At 43.7% G+C, this 17,349-nt stretch overlaps 2 protein-coding genes across 3 annotated transcripts; both read right to left on the reverse strand.

Moving 5' to 3' along the window:
* Positions 1-3,538: 3,538 nt before the first annotated feature.
* Positions 3,539-8,881, reverse strand: p2ry10 (P2Y receptor family member 10). Its single transcript, XM_080501815.1, has 4 exons — positions 8,741-8,881; positions 6,314-6,536; positions 6,056-6,236; positions 3,539-4,897 (listed from the first exon to the last, which is right to left on the reverse strand). Exons 2-4 carry the CDS (start codon positions 6,484-6,486, stop codon positions 3,983-3,985), a joined length of 1,269 nt encoding a protein of 422 aa, XP_080357941.1. The 5' UTR covers positions 6,487-6,536; positions 8,741-8,881; the 3' UTR covers positions 3,539-3,982.
* A 3,009-nt stretch (positions 8,882-11,890) lies between these two features.
* lpar4 (lysophosphatidic acid receptor 4) lies at positions 11,891-17,134 on the reverse strand. 2 transcript variants are annotated; one of them, XM_080501987.1, is made up of 3 exons: positions 17,067-17,134; positions 12,946-13,710; positions 11,891-12,852 (listed from the first exon to the last, which is right to left on the reverse strand). In XM_080501987.1, the coding sequence occupies exons 2-3, from the start codon at positions 13,519-13,521 to the stop codon at positions 12,364-12,366; spliced, it is 1,065 nt and encodes a 354-aa protein (XP_080358113.1). In that variant the 5' UTR covers positions 13,522-13,710; positions 17,067-17,134; the 3' UTR covers positions 11,891-12,363. The 2 variants fall into 2 exon arrangements, with proteins under 2 accessions (XP_080358113.1, XP_080358114.1); XM_080501988.1 differs by lacking the exon at positions 17,067-17,134 and adding an exon at positions 16,088-16,215.
* Positions 17,135-17,349: the final 215 nt, after the last annotated feature.

Here is a 17,349-nt window from a genome sequence, read left to right on the forward strand (position 1 = left end):
CAGGATGTTGTGCAAGAAAATGCAAAACTCTGTTTTATTCATTTAAGTTCATTTATGGGAAATATGGGACCATTTTAGTTCTTTGGGTATTTTTGTTTTTAAAGGAAGCAAGTCAGATGCATGAAGGAGCGACCAGATGTTGCCATCTGACTTGACAGCTGCAATTCTAGAAATTGAACAGAGAAACTGCAAGTAAGCGCCATGGTAAATTCAAGTGGTGGAGTATAAACCCTCTGAAATATCCGCACTCGAATGCAGGGGGGGGGGGCAATGTGAGGTAATAAACAAGAAAACAAGTTTTCCTTTGTCTGTCTCTGGTTTTAGGCTTCTTGAATTCCACTCCTCATGTTTGATTGCTGTTCCCCATGCTGATGTCGTTCACCTGTGCCTGAGTGACCAATTGCTGGCCACCTGGTGGCTTTGGTATATAATTAGCATTTCCTGTGTATTCTGGTTGTCAGCCCGTCTGTGTAACTGTTGCGCTGTGCGTCAGTGGTTCAGTTTTAATGTCTTTGTGTCTCCCTGTTCTGTTGGTTTATGCTCCCGTACTCCCTTGAACTCTTAGTTTTTATGGTTTCACCCTGTTTTTTGTGATAAAATGAACTCCTTGGTGTTCGATCATGGTGTCTGGCATCTTCACTCCTCCTCCCCCAAGTCAAACATAATGGTATTGACACAGACTAGTATTGACCGAAGCTAATTTGCAATGTGAAATACACAGATCTTCAGACATAAACATTAGTAACAGCGCCAAGTTTTCAATAGCCAATTCCAATGCCACATTTGAATCGTAAAGACAGAAAGAAAATCTATTTTCTAAATGATGACAAATACAGGGGAAACAGCTCCCCCTGAATGATCCACGTCATACTGAGCCTGATGACCTTCATTACATCGACATGTCTGGATGAGATTAACAGTCTTATTGACATTGATGCAATTAAACATATTTAGCTTCTGAGGAAAATGGCAATAGAATTGTGATTCTTCTGGAGCTCCCCTCCGCCTTCAATACGGTCGATCACGATATTGTGATTAACCTCAAAGATTTACTTGAAATTATTGATGTTTTAAAGAGGCTTTCATCCTATCTAACTGAGAGATGTTTTGCAGTTGATCTTAATGTAGTAATGTGATACAGGAAGTCTGCCCTGTGGGATACCCCAGGGAATTGTTCTGGGTCCAATTCTCTTCTTGCTGTACATCATATTCTCTCCGGGTAAAACTATCAGACACTACAAAGCTATTTCTTATCTGCTCTATGTTGACAAGATCGAGATATATTGTTCTTTCAAAAATGGTAAATTTCATAATTTGATACCTTTGAGAGAAATCAAAACATTGTTTTATAACAACTTCCTTCAGTTTCCTTCAACAGCGAGAAAACTGAATCTTTGCTTCCAGATATCAGACAATACATCGACTTTTTTAGAAATGTGGGTATCTTCTGTCGCAGGCTTTGTGTCATTTGAGCATCACTGCAATCAGTTTGTCCGGAACGTTTTTTATCATTTGAGAAATATCTCAAAACAGCTGGTGACAAAAAAAATGAACAGGAAATAATCATCCGAGCTTTAATCTCTTCTTGTTCTGATTATAAACGATGATTTTACACATCAGCTCTGGACTGTGTTCAGACAGTGCCGTATTCTCACTTCATAATGTGATCTCATTGGTTTTCAATTCAGAAACCTGTGTTTCTAAATTGTCAATCATCACGAGAAGAAACTGTTTGCAGCACGGAATGCAAGGCTATTTTTTTTTTTTATAACTCAAAACATATGTAATTTAGCTTTCACAACTTTAATCACCAGTGTATCATACACGCACATTTCAGAGTAATTCTCACTTTTCCTTCCCAGCAGTCAGATAGAGCTCCCAGTCGACCAGGGTGAAATTTAAGCTCCAGTAAATCATCATGTCAGTGGTATTGTTGTAATGAGACTTTTCTGTCAATGTCTCTAGACATCCTCTTAGGACCTGTCTAAAAGATCTCAAAGTGATTCTCAATCAATGTTACCACCACCGATAAATCACCTACATTAACAAATATGACCCGTCAAAGGCAACTGACTAAACATTTTACTCGATATTCAGCTGGAATAAAGAAAATGATGGTGCTCAATTGAGAAGAAACGATGACATTGATTATTAAAGCACAATTTTGGAATAATAAAATGGCTTGGTTCAAAAAAGTGGCTGCAGTCCTACCTTAAGATGAAATCGTTTTAGTTCATTCCAGTGGAAATAAGTCATATCATCTGCAGTGATTCATCTCTCTGTGGGCTTTTCCACTCCGACACACATCTGGCGTCATGTCTCAGCACCCAAAATGTTGGTGGCAGGCAATCTAAACCCCTCCACGTGTACGCGTGTGCGCCACACGCCACAAAAAAACCCAGCAGCATGCCTTGCTGGAGGGCACATATACATGAGCACAAACAATCTGACACTGACCTACAGTAACACACTCGCACTTGACATAACAGACATTCCTCACAGTGGAGAAACTCGGGACACCCCCGGTGAGCCATGACTCCACGCTGAAGGCATCCAGCTGTTGTAGCCTCTCTCACAGACGCTCAAGCTCGCTGCTTTCAACAACTCCTGATCACAGTTACAAGTGCTCCGGATCATTGTCTCACCTCAGGTCTTCAAAGATCACGACGTCCCGCCGTCGGAAAGCAGGAGGGTGAAGCATCAACCATCACAGCCCTCCTTCCCTTCGTCTCTTCTTCTGACACTGTTGACTCCCTCTATCCCACCCTTTGTTTTTTTCTTTTCGCTCACATTCGCTGGCTGATATATTCATCTATCAGTTTCCTCCAGTATGTTTGTGTTCTTTCGTATTGTCTCATTATCTCTGTGGTCTGTCCCTCGTTCTCCCTCTGCTGTTCTTCTATGCAGAGATACAGCTTCCTGTGAGCAAAGGGGTGGGGTTTACAAGAATTCTGACACTGTAACTTCTGCTGTAATATGAATGGCCGCAGTTTCTATCGTTTCATGATGAATTGAATCATAGCAAAAATAACATATCTGGCGTGATAATCGGCACCAAAAACGAAACACAAGCTCTTCACGTCTTCACGTGTCTCCGGGTTGTATCAAGACTCGTTAAAATAGCAAAGAGACCAGAGGTGGGGGACATGTGAGCCTGTTGCTGTGTTCCTAAGGGTTTCACTTCCGTTCAGCCGATGCAAAAAGGGGTGAGGTTGTGGGTGAGTGAGTGAGTGGAGAATAGCAGGGGGGTGGTGGTGGTGGGTGGGGGTGACAGTGAGCCGACTGCTGCGCCTGACAGTTACTGGTTCTCAGAGCTGCAGCCAACTGTCTACGCCACCAGAGGAAGTTTGGCAAACATGAGTTGGCACCTGTTTTCACCCGTCATCGAGACAAAATCTCACTGTAGAGCAACTTCAGATGCATGATTGCACATCGCACAGATACCACAGACAACACACACACACCTCGGATCAGACAGTCAGTGCAGCTTTAATTTGCAGTAAACCAACATGGAAAAATATGTACATGGCAATGAAGGTTTTCATTTGCAAATGTCTGACCACAACACATGTCTGATCTACTGCATTTTAATAAAAGGGACATTGTCCATTGAATGAAGCGTTCTCCTGATTTCTTTAACATCTGACTTGCAACAGGTGACAAGGATTGTAAAATAGGGCTGCTTTCATATAAAATTGCAACATTTGCTTGACAATGCCACCAATGGAAATTGAAACTGATATAGCTTATTCAAAATAGCATTTTCCTGAAACTGTATTTCACAAGACGTGCAGACTTTCAGAGTTGAGCAGCTGTATTGCGTCTGCACATTAAAAAAATGTTGAAACGGGTTAGAATTAGTGACCCGCAGAGCAAGATCCTCTTGGCAAGTAGGAGTGTCTATAACATTTTATTTCATCCTCCATGATTTCTCTGCTTTCCTTTTCTGAAGGAAATAAGCCAGCTTTGCCTCTGGATGATGCTACTCCCTGTCTGAGCAGCTACTCTCCATCCTTATGAGTCTGTGCTGCATGAGCCAGTGTGTCGGGGAGCTGATGGGAGAAGACATGATGGAGGAGGAGAAGGAGGACGTTCGCTTGGTGAGGTGCATCCTGAACTCGGCTGTCAGGAAGTAGTAGAGGAGGGGATTGAGGATGCAGCTCAGGTTCGCCAGGCACAAAGACACGGGGTGAAACTGTCGCACGGCCAGCGTGATGGCGCAGTGCGTCACAATCTTCTGCGATACCATCAGGTACAGCAGGAAGTTGAGGTGGTACGGGGCGAAGCAGAACAGGAAGAGAGTCATGCAGGCCAGCACCATCCGCAGGGCGCGCTTCTTGTCGCTGCTGGACTGCTCTCTGTCCCCCTGAGAGGTGGAGGAGACCGACTGCAGACGACTGAGTGACGAGGGGTTGAGTGAGCTCGAACCCTGCTGGTCTCGTCCCCGGTTGAGAGACCAGGCGATGCGAATGGAGCTGTAACAGACGCAGGCCAAGGGGATGACGAAGCCAAACAGCTCGGCGAGAACCATCACGGAGACCGCCAGAGAGAGAGGCAGGTGGCGCGTGGGCAAGTCTTTAAAACAACCCATCCTGGTGGATGTGGGACTCAGGGTGGACCTCAGGCTTGTGGTGGGACTCGTAGTCAAAGGCTGCATGAGCATGTTGGTGAAACTTGAGGTTTGTACCGTAGAAGTATATTCCAGAGACGAGGACATGTTGGAGAGTGTCTGCTGACTGAGATCAGCGCTGCTGCTCCTCATCAGGATGAAGGGCGAGCAGGCCACGCCCACCACCAACCACACCACTCCGCTGATCGCCAAGTCGTAGCGACGCCTCCACCCGCGTGCAGAGAAGGGGTGGAGCAGGAAGACACACCTCTGCACGCTGATGCACACCTGTAAACAGCAGCAAGACATGCATTATCGGCCTCTTGGGGCTCCGGCCGACTCACACTTTAACAACCATTCATCCACACCTTTTGACATTTCAAAGTTGGAATCTATTTACTTTTACCACAATCGACAAATCAAATAATAAACCATTCAATGAGAAATTCCTTTAAGAGACAGCTGTTTATCAGGAAAAGACCGACACTAACCAAACCATCACTTATGTTAACAACAGAAACATCATAATCTATATGATGGAGTAGAAAAGATTGTAAGTTTCAACTTTAAGGTATTTTGAAAGTCGCTATCGGACAGATTTTTGAAAACGGAAGCTACAATACCACACACTAGGTATTGAAGTCAGTTAACATTCTTTACAGAAGGGAAGTTATCATCAGTGGAAATATAATGGTGTTTCCAAGGCTAATACTGATTTAATCATTATTGTTCTTTATTTGTTTTGTTTTTTGTTTTTAGCAGTGTACATAAACCACACAGAACTCTAAATCTCATTTCTCATGTGCATCCCTTTTTAAAAATATCTTCTTACTGCACAGCATTTTATCACATCTGGCTAAAACTTTTCCAAAATTCAAATTTTAACGACACATTTCTGATGAGAGGCTCATAACTGAAACTTTCTCTTTACCAAAATGAGGTAAAAGCATAGACCATAAGTTTTCCATATGTAATATCTTTAAAGTAAACAACTTTACCAAAATCATAGTAAAATGTGATGTACTTTAAATCAAAGATCGTATTTTTTTTTTCAGAGTGTGATGTGGGCTTCCCCTGGATGGCAATAATATCCCATCATGACAAAACCCATTAAAAAGTCCAACATGAACGCAAAAACCAAATAATAGTTTTTGGTTGATTTGATTGGTGTGGCGATTAATGCCGTGTGGTTTACTTCTGTGACACTAAGCAATACTTTCAAAAACTCTCTCAAAGCCCTTTTCTTACTTTTTTTATAATGATTTATAAAATCTTTGTTTACAGTCAATAGTAGAATGTATATAGGCTCAGGAAGTAAAACTTGTGAGAACTCAAACAACTTCCTGTTTGTCTCTTACGCTAACCTTATCTCATGAGCACACACATTTATTGATTTTAGGTTTTCTCTTCCCTACAAAATTTGATTTGTGCACATCTCTTGCTTACCAAGAACACGATCGCTGCATACATGTTGAGGTATTTGAGGTAGAAGCAGAACAAGCAGACGCCCCGTCCGAAGGGCCACGTGTGGGAGAAGTAATAATGAATTCTGAGAGACAGAGAGAGGATGTGGGCCAGATCTGCGAAGGCCAGGTTTATCATGAAGATCACGGCTTTCGTTTTCTTACTGTTGGAACAACAAGAGAGAATGAGATACAGCCATAATGTAAAAGTCCTGCAGGTTTATGTGTGTAGGAGCTGGACCTGATGTGTCTGCAGAGCACCCAGAGCGCCGTGGTGTTGAGCAGCAGCCCGGGGATGAAGAGCAGCAGGTAGAAGTAGGTGTACATCTTATCCATGCTCTCGTCCCAGCTCCTCATGTCATGACCACATCCTGAGGAGTTGCCCAGCGACTTGTTGGATGTATGCAGAGACATTTTTTTTTTTTTTAAATCTTTGATCACTCCTTCATATTTTTCCTAGACACCTAAAAAAGAACAAGTGGACAAGCAGATGGTGACACAGTAACCACAGCAAACTGTAAAGACACACGTGCATGTCCAGTAATTGTAGTTTCTCTGGCATCTGGCGTCTAAAATTGCTCTTTACACAGAATTCACAGGTGGTAATCATGATTGATTCACACAGTCTTCCCCAAAAGGCAAAGTTAAGGCCAGCTGCCACGCACGGTGTCTAAATGTGGAGATGTGAAGGACTTCCCTTCTTGTTGGATTAAAAGATGAAACGGGAAGTTTAGATTTATAATTGGAAACAGCAGTTTGTGAAGCAAATCGAGCAACTAAGAAAACCCCAAAACATGCCATGAGTCTGATCATGACTATCAAGAGGAAAAAATAGGCTGCATGCTTTTTGACCCAATCGATGACATTGAAATAGGCTTGTGTTGAATAACCTGCATGTCTTTTCATGTTAGCCCTGCAAAGGCCTGCTGACCTGACCAGGATGAACTTTACAATGTGGAACACAAGTGAGTGCAGTCTCTTCAGCACGAGGCTGGATAAACACAGGGGCAAAAAAACAAGTTGTGATGATCCGCTCCAGTAAGGATTCCAACCAAAGCATGAATCAGATATTCTACTAACAACCTGACAGCTCACCTACTGGGGTTTCCGAATGGGTTTGGAGAATTTACAGGGTTGCATTCATCGACTCTCTTCCTCTGTTTTTGGAAGAGGTCCATATTTCCCCCCTGTCTTTTTACTCTCCACCCCACACACCAACTCTGCTGGGTTGTTAATGAATGTGTTTGTTGGATCACCGTTAAACCTTTGGACAGAGGCAAGTAAATTTCCCGCTCCATCTGAGAGCTTGTGACTTGTGACTTCAAAAATAAACTTTCATTTGACTCTCAGGTGAGTTTCATACAGTTAATTCACAACATTTCTTTTGGATATCTGTGGTTGTCTGATAAAGCTGAACCTTTCACACTAATTAAGATCACTGCAGGGACAGTGTTTAAATTGAAACACTTCTATTATCGTGTTATTAAAATTGATTTTTAATTAGCTTCTATGTGTTGCTATATTGAAGAAAAACCGGCCAAACAAAGACCAGATCTCCATCTGAAATTTTTCTTGTTTACTAGATAAATCTTCCCGTTTTCATCATATTTTGCTAAATAAAATAATTTGTTAAGCTGATGGAAGATAAACATTGAAACCCGAGTGTAGAATAGATGAATGACTAATTAAAAACAATGAAACGCATTAGTAAAGCATGACTGCATTATGAGAGCGGGTGTAACAACATATGACTCATTCATGAAAGGCGGCGATTTGCAACCATTTTCTCTTCATATTGCCTCTAATAAAAGGTGTGAACCCCCTCTTCTCTCGTGCGTATCCTATTTTACAAACACTATTACAGCCTCTTTCACCAACATGTGAAATGATGTGCAAATTCAATTTTGACAACTGCAAAGCAGGCGAATTCTCCTATGTTTTCTGGTGCCACCCCATTGGGATGTGAACCCCGATGTTGGTCTCACAGGTCTGCATCTTGCAAACTTAGCACATGTTGATGACACATGAAAAAAAAAGTTGAATAGTGCAGAAAGAAATTGTAACAAATCTGACATTGCCAAAGACTGCAACAGGAAGTGTGTGACAGAAAGAGCAGAGGATTTACTCTGCTTATCATCCGAGCATCACCCTTCCTTCTGCCATCAAGACGGCCCACACCCTTCCTCTGCAGGCCACACAGAGGAACAGAGAAGCCGTTCAGAGATTTTCTTTTTCCTTTTCTTTTTTTTGCTGCTGCTACTTTACGGGAATTTTGCAGACACCGAACAGGCTCCCTCCTGTTAAATGATTGAATGCTGAGGGATGTTTACACAGAACTGAGACTGGTGAATAAACTAAACAACAGTTGCCAAAAACCTTAAATAATATTGCTTATAACATTTCAGAGCAATTTGCTGTGACATTGCTGCACCTATATGTTGCAACCTATATGACAAAAGACAGAAATGGTCCCAAAAGCTTTGCATCAGATTTGATTTGAACATTGGAACATTAAACACATGAACTATGATTTCGGCTTCACGTGTCCTCAAGTTTCCCTGGAGAGCAAATTCCCAATGTCAGCAAAAACTGAATCGTGACTGTGACTGCGAAGCGCGGTGTGACAATGTCGCATTTTTTTTTCTGTAAACAAGAATTGAGTCATTACCTTGCTTTTCTTGCATCTCCTTCCTTATTGATCGCTGTCGATGGAGGGCAAAGGTCAGACCCCGATCACCGGCAGCCTCAGGCTCCGGTAGTTTCACCCTCCTCTCCAGGTGCTTTTCTCCTACTGTGATGCAGACTGTCTCGTGCAGCAGTTAGCACAACCTGTCGCTGTCTGCACGACTGTGAGCTCAGCATGAAAGCAGCCAGTGATGCGTCGTTGCATGAGGTGGTGAAAATGAGCGTGGGCTGGTCTCAAACTCAAACTCACCGCTTTGCTCAAGCGCGGTGATGAGAGAAAGAGGAAGTGTGTGTGTGTGTGTGTGTGTGTGTGTGTGTGTGTGTGTGTGTGTGTGTGTGTGTGTGTGTGTGTGTGTGTGTGTGTGTGTGTGTGTGTGTGTCTGTGTGCACGTGTGTGTGTGCACGTGTGTGACTGTTTTTCTGTTTTTTCGTTTGCTAGGTCATTAATTGCTTGGCAACAGAACCAAAACTACATGTGTGGTTAGAAGAAGGTCAACATCAATGGGACATATAAAGCCGACAGAAGGAAGACAATTACATCTGAAAATGTTAAAGATATAAAATACTTTTTTTTTATCCACACACAATACAAGCACAAATATACAGTACAACTATACTCAATATGCAGTGTATATCAGCTCTAATCCTGTAATTTCTAACTGTTACAAAATGTAAAGCACTCCAGTTCTTCCTCTATCTGATGTTCAACTTCCTTTTTTTGAACCAGTTTTTGAATTTAAAAAAAGAAATGAATTCCTCTTTGTGAATGTTAATGCCATTCTGTCACTCTGAAGTTTAGGCAGATTGATTTTCGAGTGGTTACTCGTGACAGCTTTACATCTTGTGTTTTGGACTTGTTTTCATGCCCTGTTCTACAAACCAAGAAAAACAAAAAGGGTGTCGCATGCCCTACAAGCGTCAAACCACAGCACCCTTGGCGGAATGGTGAAGGCTCGATTGTTCCATCCTGTTTGTTTCACGAGTTGACACCCAGAGAAGATGAACACGATAAACGTTCACGTGTCCCAATGACGAGTGACTTCTGCCTGTTTAGTAAAGTGCTCTTGTTCCAACTCATGACCACTAGATGTCAGAGAAGGACACTGCTGAACAGCACTATCGCCCTTGAAGTGAAGTGGTGATGTTTCCAATCTTTTTCAGCTGCTCCCTTCTGGACTGGCCACAGCAGATCATGTGATCATTGTTTGATTTGGTAACGATTTGACTTTCTGGACACAACCTGAGCTCCAGACAGTTTAAGGGTCTTGCACAGGGATCCACAGTGGTGACCCGTCAGCAATGGGCTTTTCTTTTTAAACCGACATACACCTTTAAATGAGATTTTTGCAGTGCTCAGTGTCTTTTGTCTCATCGCAGGGTAAAGCTGAACGTCTGCGGACCACCACACTCCCACTCTTCCAACTTCCTGCCCTCCTATCCACTTCAGTCCTCCTCCTCTCTGCTACCCTTGACCTCAAATATCAGCCCATCGACTCTCTGCTCCAGTTGCAGAACACTCACACTAACATCAGACACTCAGCTTAAGAAGTCTGTGTGGAAGATTGCATCTTTCCTGTCTGTGCTCATTCCCTGTGATCCCTACAGAACCACTGCCAGAATGATGGTCTATTACATTCCTAACTGAGGCCGCAAATGTCAAAAGTATGCATTAGAGCCACAAAAGGTAGAGTAAACAGTAAACGGTTTGCATGAAAGTTGTGTATAATAACCCAGACATAAATCATTTACATTTCCTCGCAAGATCCCTGTTGTGTGCATCCAGGAAAAATGTCAACCTGCTGCCTATCCCAGGTTTTAACAAACCCATGTGGGCAAAAGAACACTGCAAACTGACCCTGATGTAAGTAAGCTTTACAATGACAGACGGGGTAATAATTATTTACAGTACTTGGAGGTCTTGAGTTAAGACTGATATTCAGAGTGACGAACCCTGTGATCAGGGACATGGTGTACTCTCTCAATCATGTGGTTCAATCTTTGCAAAATAGATGCAACGTTTCGATAAACCTTAGAGCAAAAATCTGCACATTATAGAAAATGCTTCAAGTTAAAATGAACTACAGTTCTCCTTCGTGCCATTACAGGTTTAGATTGATCTACGAGGAAAAGTAAGTCGTTTCATTAATTGTCTCCAAAACAGCTGTCGAGTAAATGACTGATGTGCAAAGCAAAAAATATATATATATTTTTTTTTTTAAATGGACAGATTCTTGACGCCCTCCAAGACATCTTACTTCTATGTACTGTTTACTTGTCAGTGTACTGTTTACCTTTCTAAAAAAAAAAAAAAGACGTATAAAAGTGCCTCAAGTTGGAAAGTTTGCTAAATCAAGCACATTTTGTCCAAGTCCTGTCCTAAAGACAATATTCAATATGGCCCATTGATGATCCAGCACAGTTTATAAACTTCCACAAGCATATGTTTTTGTAAAGTTTTTCCAAAACCTGATTAAAAGCTTCACAAAAAGTGCTATTGATTTGTGGCGCCACCTATGAAGGTAAAACCAAGACTTAAGTAAGAATGAGGCTGCAGGAGAAAAGGCAGGCCAAACTCAGTACAACATCCATGCAAACTCAGCAATACTCAAACTTCTGCTGACTCACTGTTTGGCACTTCAAGAAATATAAGTCCATAATTTGGGGTAAATAGTCAACAACGTTCATCCGTACTTTGGAGTGTGCACATTACGGGGTGTAAGAGACTTTGAGCAGATCTGCAGTCTAAGGCCAGATTAAGACAGAGAGAGCTCATTCAGAAGCAAACAATGGACCATTGCTCCAGTCATAATAAGCATTTGGCCAGTGACACAGCACACAGGACAAGGTCCTGGACCAAACCAGAGTTGCCCTGTAAGACCCAGGGCCAGTTCTCACTGGCTGAGGGGTGAACATGAAGACAAACTCCTACAGGAAAACTCCCCCACGAGGTCAAACATACAGTTTTCTCACAAAGAGCAGCTCAGAGTAGGTTCGAGAGAGCGGGCAGGAGGACCGGGGAAAGAATTAATCCACACAGCGCTCGCTGAAATTCAAATCAGACATTTAGTGGCCTCAGAATTCAACTTGAGACAAATGTAACTCAAAAGATCAACTTGTCGCTCTGTTAAACAGGAGAAACAACAGATTTTCACCATAATGGACAGTTTCATAATATTAATATCTAACATGACATGCATTGCGAACAATAGAATTTATGAACTTGCTCTTACAAAAGCACTTAACAGCAATACTTTTAACCGTGTGTGTGTGTGTGTGTGTGTGTTAGTGAGAGCGATGATGTGTTGGAGCCTCTTTGAGAGGCGCCATGTGTCTCTGGACTGTTACACATGTCCGTGTGTGGCTGAGTCTCTGGTCCCTGCAGTGTTCTCTTACAACAAACACAGATACATTCCTCTTGTTCTCCAGTGCTGGATTAATCCACAAAGCCCAGGCCATACCCCGGGACTTACTTCAGGACTTAACTAATCTGGTGAGCTATGCGTTTGCCACTTCCAGGACAAAACAGCTGATTGCTTTATTTTTCCAAGTTCAGGGTTCCTGTCACACTCGCCTCGTCCTTCTTTACCTTTTTCCTTGCCTACCCAGTCAGAACTGACTCTCTGACATCTTTGTCTCTTTCCCATTGCTGGCTGTAGTGTGTGTGTCTCTGGGGAGAGTGTTTGCTGTGTCCTGAGTCTCAGTGTCGCTGCGGGGAATGCTCTCGGGGCGCGAGCTGGACCCTTTGGCCCCCATGGTCAGGCTCTTCTGGAAGCTCTCGGAGGTGAAGTAGTAGACCACAGGATCCAGGCAGCAGTTCAGAGTGGCCAGACACAGGGTGATGGGGTAAAGCATCCTGGCAAAGCGCTCCACGGCACAGTTCGCCAGGGCCTGGGTTCGCACCAGCGCATACAGGAAGAGGATGGAGTTATAAGGGACAAAACAGATGATGAAGATCCCTAAATGAACGAGAATCATCCGTAGGACCCGTTTCTTGCTGTCACAGCCGTGACCGACCGTGACCGGGCGACGGAGCGTCCGCAGAACCAGCGAGGAACATACCAAGTTGGCAAGGAGGGGGAAAAGGAAACCCACAATCTGAAAATAAAAGCAAAAACAAATTGAAGTTGAACAAGAAAAGCAAGTGAGAAAGAACAGTACTTTAACTTTGACGTAACTATCTCACTTCACCTCGATGAAGATGGTGATCTTAGACAAGTATGTCCTCCAGGTGCTCTTGGAAAAGCCCTCGAAGCACGTGGTGGCTCTGTGTCTGCTGTTGATGGTGGAGAAGAAGGTCACGGATATCCCTCCCCCCACGATGGTGAGCCACACGGCAGCACACACCAGCGCCGCATTCCTGCGTGTGCGGATGGAGCGCGAACGGAAAGGGTAGACTATCGCCAGGAAGCGATCCACACTGATGCAGGTGAGGAAGAGCATGCTGCCATAGATGTTGGTGATGAAGGCTGTTCCCGATACCTTGCACAGGCCGTCTCCAAAGGGCCAGTGGCGGTTAACATTGTAGAAGACCTTGAAAGGCAGCGTGAAGACAAACACCAAGTCTGATAACGCTAAGTTAGTCATAAACATCGTGGTCTCGTTTCGCATCTTCATCCGGAAGCAGAACACAAAGAGGGCGGCACAGTTGGTTATCAGGCCCAAGACAAACACCACGCTGTAAACCACCGAGTACAAGTTGTACTTGAAGGAGTCGTCGATCCCGCAGTTCTCCATTCCAGTCTCGTTTATAACCAGACTGGCCATGGCGACAGCTCGGACAGCAGGACGGTGTCCGCAAGGAGAGGGTGCACAAAAGCCGTCAGGAAGAGCGGGGGAGTCGGAGCGGATATCTGGGGATCGACGGTGTCAGCAGGGAACCAACCAGTCAAACTCCTTCCAGCTCATCGTGGACACAAATGGAGGCAGAGGCGGTCAGGATGCACGGCTGCAGGGCTGTGGTGAGGAACGGAAAAAGCACTCAGACGCTTCCTCTATAAAAGTTACTCACTGGGAAACAAATAGGTACACTTGTGAATAGGATGAAGGTTACCTGTAAACATCCTCAAAACACAATCAATTCTACGAATACGAAGCCGGAGTCCACGTGAACCAAAACTGCTAATTTATTCATGAAGCAGAGTTAAACGGCTCAATGCAAAACGGTCCGCCGGCCAAAAAAACACTGAAAAGAATCAATGGCCAAACTCCAGCTGGAGGAAGTAAATAACTGGGCATGCTGGCTGGGTGGAAAAGCCGTGCTGCAGCTGCTCCCACCATTACTGAGCTCCGCTGGGCGAAAAGTACAATAGTTTTTCTCAAACATTACCAGTTACAGTAATCCTTCATTGTGGATTACAATGTGTTTTCTCTCTGTTTACATGAAGAGTTGAGTGATGTCAGAACAGGAACTGGCCTGCTGGGAGTGTGTTGCGCTCGTAGCGCGCCAACTGTCTTATCTCCCGCTGTGTGTACAGCAGGCCGTTTTCACATGGAACCGTTACACTGGGAGTCCATAACTCAATTCTTCCTTTCTGAAAACAATATATCAGATCTCAAAACCGATATTCGTCTTAGAGATATCATCGCCATTCTTTTCGGGGGACAAATGTTTGGCAGATAACAATTGTGAATTCCATTTAAAGTCGTAAACACTGAACATATAAGCGATGAAGAGGAGCTGAACAACCTAACAAGCATGTCTTCAGTCTGGGGTCGAGGTCGGAATAGTCAATCACTTCATTTTAATGAATTAACCCAGATTAAGTGCACTTTTCTTTTTCCTCTTTTCTTTTTCATAATACCATCAGTTTGAATTTGTGTAGTATGAAAGTAAAGTGTATGGAAACATGATTTATCATAGTTCTGTCTTTTGTGATATGAATATTGCACAAGTTACATAATAATGCGATAACAATAAATTTGTGTTATATTTTGCAGCCTTAATCTAGATTGGTCCCAATGACTTTGTGACCAATTGTAGTTCCGGTGAGTCAAACTTGATATAATATAGCTGCAGTAAACAGCATTGTGTTGCAGAAGTGACTCTTAAATAGTCACAGTCACGCGTGTATTTGTCAAATACTGTAAAAGATCCCGGTGAAAGACTGAAGAACTGCAGTTTGACCGTGATAAACTCCACATATAAACGTGTAGATTAAATATAAACTTTCTACACAGGTGCAACACTGCATTTTTAAGTGAAACTTTAAAAAAAGTTTGGGAAAAAAACTGTAATACAATACTTTTAATTAGGTGGGATTGAAACCACAAAATCCCAAAAGATTTGGGGGTATTAGACTGAATCCTTACAAGTGACTTGGTCAAAATACTTTCTGGTCCCAAGAAACGTGAAGGCCGATGTGTAATGTCGTCCGTTGGAGGCGATAAACATCAGACTGTCGGCATTATGTCACTTCAAGATGAGAGACATGACATTGGAAAATATTAAACCTCTGGGTATCGTTTGAACGCTGATTTCTCTAGAGGTAGGAGGAGTTGAGGCACTTTTTTTTATCAGCCTCTGCGGTATTGATCTTGACCGTCCTCCTATCTTAAATCTCTCTGTGCTCAGACTTCATGGGTGTGCAGTTCTAACTTGCTCCGGAGGGTCGATTCAACAGGCTCACGAGCCCCATGGCGTGTTACACAACTGATCTGACAGCGAGATGGTCACTTATTCGCCTGCAAAAAAGTCAGAGAGCCTCTTGATAAGAATCGCTGTCTTTTCAACACACAGACACACAAAAAAAGGCAAACCTGTGTGTTTGTGTGTGTGTGTGTGTGTGTGTGTGTGTGTGTGTGTGTGTGTGTGTGTGTGTGTGTGTGTGTGTGTGTGTGTGTGTGTGTGTGTGTGTGTGTGCAGTCCATCAGTCGTGTTCTGTGCCAGCTGCAGTGTGACATCTTTACTGTGTTTTCACACGCCCCCCTTACAATGCCCTCACTGTACCAATCTGCCACAAACACACTTGCATATGCAAAATTCTCTGAGCGTGAATAAACTCGAGGGAAACCGTTTCATGTGCCAGTCCTCGCACACAGACGCACACTATATGGGTCTGTGTATGGTGGCTCAGGCCCAGGACCCCCGACAGCTCCCGCTTCATATTCAGCTGATGTTGTCTCTGTGGGGTGTCAATTCTCCAGAACATTAAATCTGGCTGATATTCAGTTTGTGTTTGAAAGTTAAAGGAAGGCCTCCTCTTTGGCCGGAGTACGGATACATGTAGCGGGCCGTGGATTACTAGAAAGTCCTGTCGAGGGGATTTCAGCTCTGTACACGTGGTGTGTGTCTGTGTGTGTGTGTGTTTGTGTGTGTGTGAACTCCACGCACATGGACAGCTGCACCATTACAGGGTTTCCCCCCGCAGACGGTCGCAGCAGTGACAGAAATGGGCCTCTGGGACCTGTTGATCTGAACGGATCAAGTTCAGGCTCAGCTCGCACATCCAGCTGTTCCTTTCTCTCACATGCTGGACGAGAGAGGGCAGAGAGGGTGGAAGATGGAGGACAAACAGACAGGCGGCGTCTGAAGACAACATCTTCACTGCTCCAGACTCAGGAAACTTCAGACGTCCACCACAGCCTTTGTGAAGGCGGGTTTTGAAGCTCTGACATGATTCCCTGCATTATTCTTCATTGACTAAAACGTAAACAACTCAAATGTATTTATTTATTCGGGTTTTATGAAAAAGTAAGAGAACACATTCCTACGAGAAAAAACTGGGAGGAAAAAACAACCCATGAAAAGTAGTGTCTCTTGTTGTTAATTGACACGATTAGTGACTCAAAATTGTTTCTGGGTGTGAATGTGAGTGTGCATCTGTGATGGACGGGTGCACTCTGCCTTCACTCATAACAAGCTGCTATCAGACAATCCTGGGGGGGGAGGGGGGGGGGGGGTGAAGCAGCACAGAGGATGGATGGATGTTGGAACTGAGTAGATACACAATATGAACTCACATCCGATCACATTGGAGGGAATAATGTTATTGTTTAACAAACTAATACAATCACTCAAAACCTACATTTGTTTACTATTGAGTCATTTCTACATATTTTTCTGTTAATTGCAAAAATGTGCTTTGAATGTCAAGTCACCTGAATTGAATGTAACAGCTTTAGCAGTCATTATTTCTGTAATAAGGCAAAAAAAAAAAATACTTCTCCCACCTCTATGAGCAACGTGAAGTTACCATGGAAGGGATTGAAAACACTTGTAAACAACAGGTAACGGGATTTATGAAGAGTTGTGGAAAACAACTCCTGATGTGTGAACGTTTCCAGCCAGAGACAGAGCAGATGTTACTCACGGGGCAGCTGGACGGACGGTGACAGTTCTCCTCCCGGTGCGCACTGTCACCTCGAGCAGCGCCTCCGCCCCGTGTTTCCCCCGGTGTGTTCCCCGCTGCCCGCTCCTCTCGAACACCTTCAAGTTTCTACTTTGGTATTATCCAGATTCGCAGCTCTCAACCAAAAGGAACAAACGGAAGGGAGAGTCGGTCTAAAGGGGTGTGAGCGCTTCAATTCATCCTGACCAGTCCGCTCCGTCCGTCTGCTGCAAAGAGACGCCGCGCGCAAGCCGCGCCTGCCCAC

The sequence above is a fragment of the Blennius ocellaris genome (genome assembly GCF_963422515.1).
Source record: "Blennius ocellaris genome assembly, chromosome: 9".
Lineage (NCBI taxonomy): Eukaryota > Metazoa > Chordata > Actinopteri > Blenniiformes > Blenniidae > Blennius > Blennius ocellaris.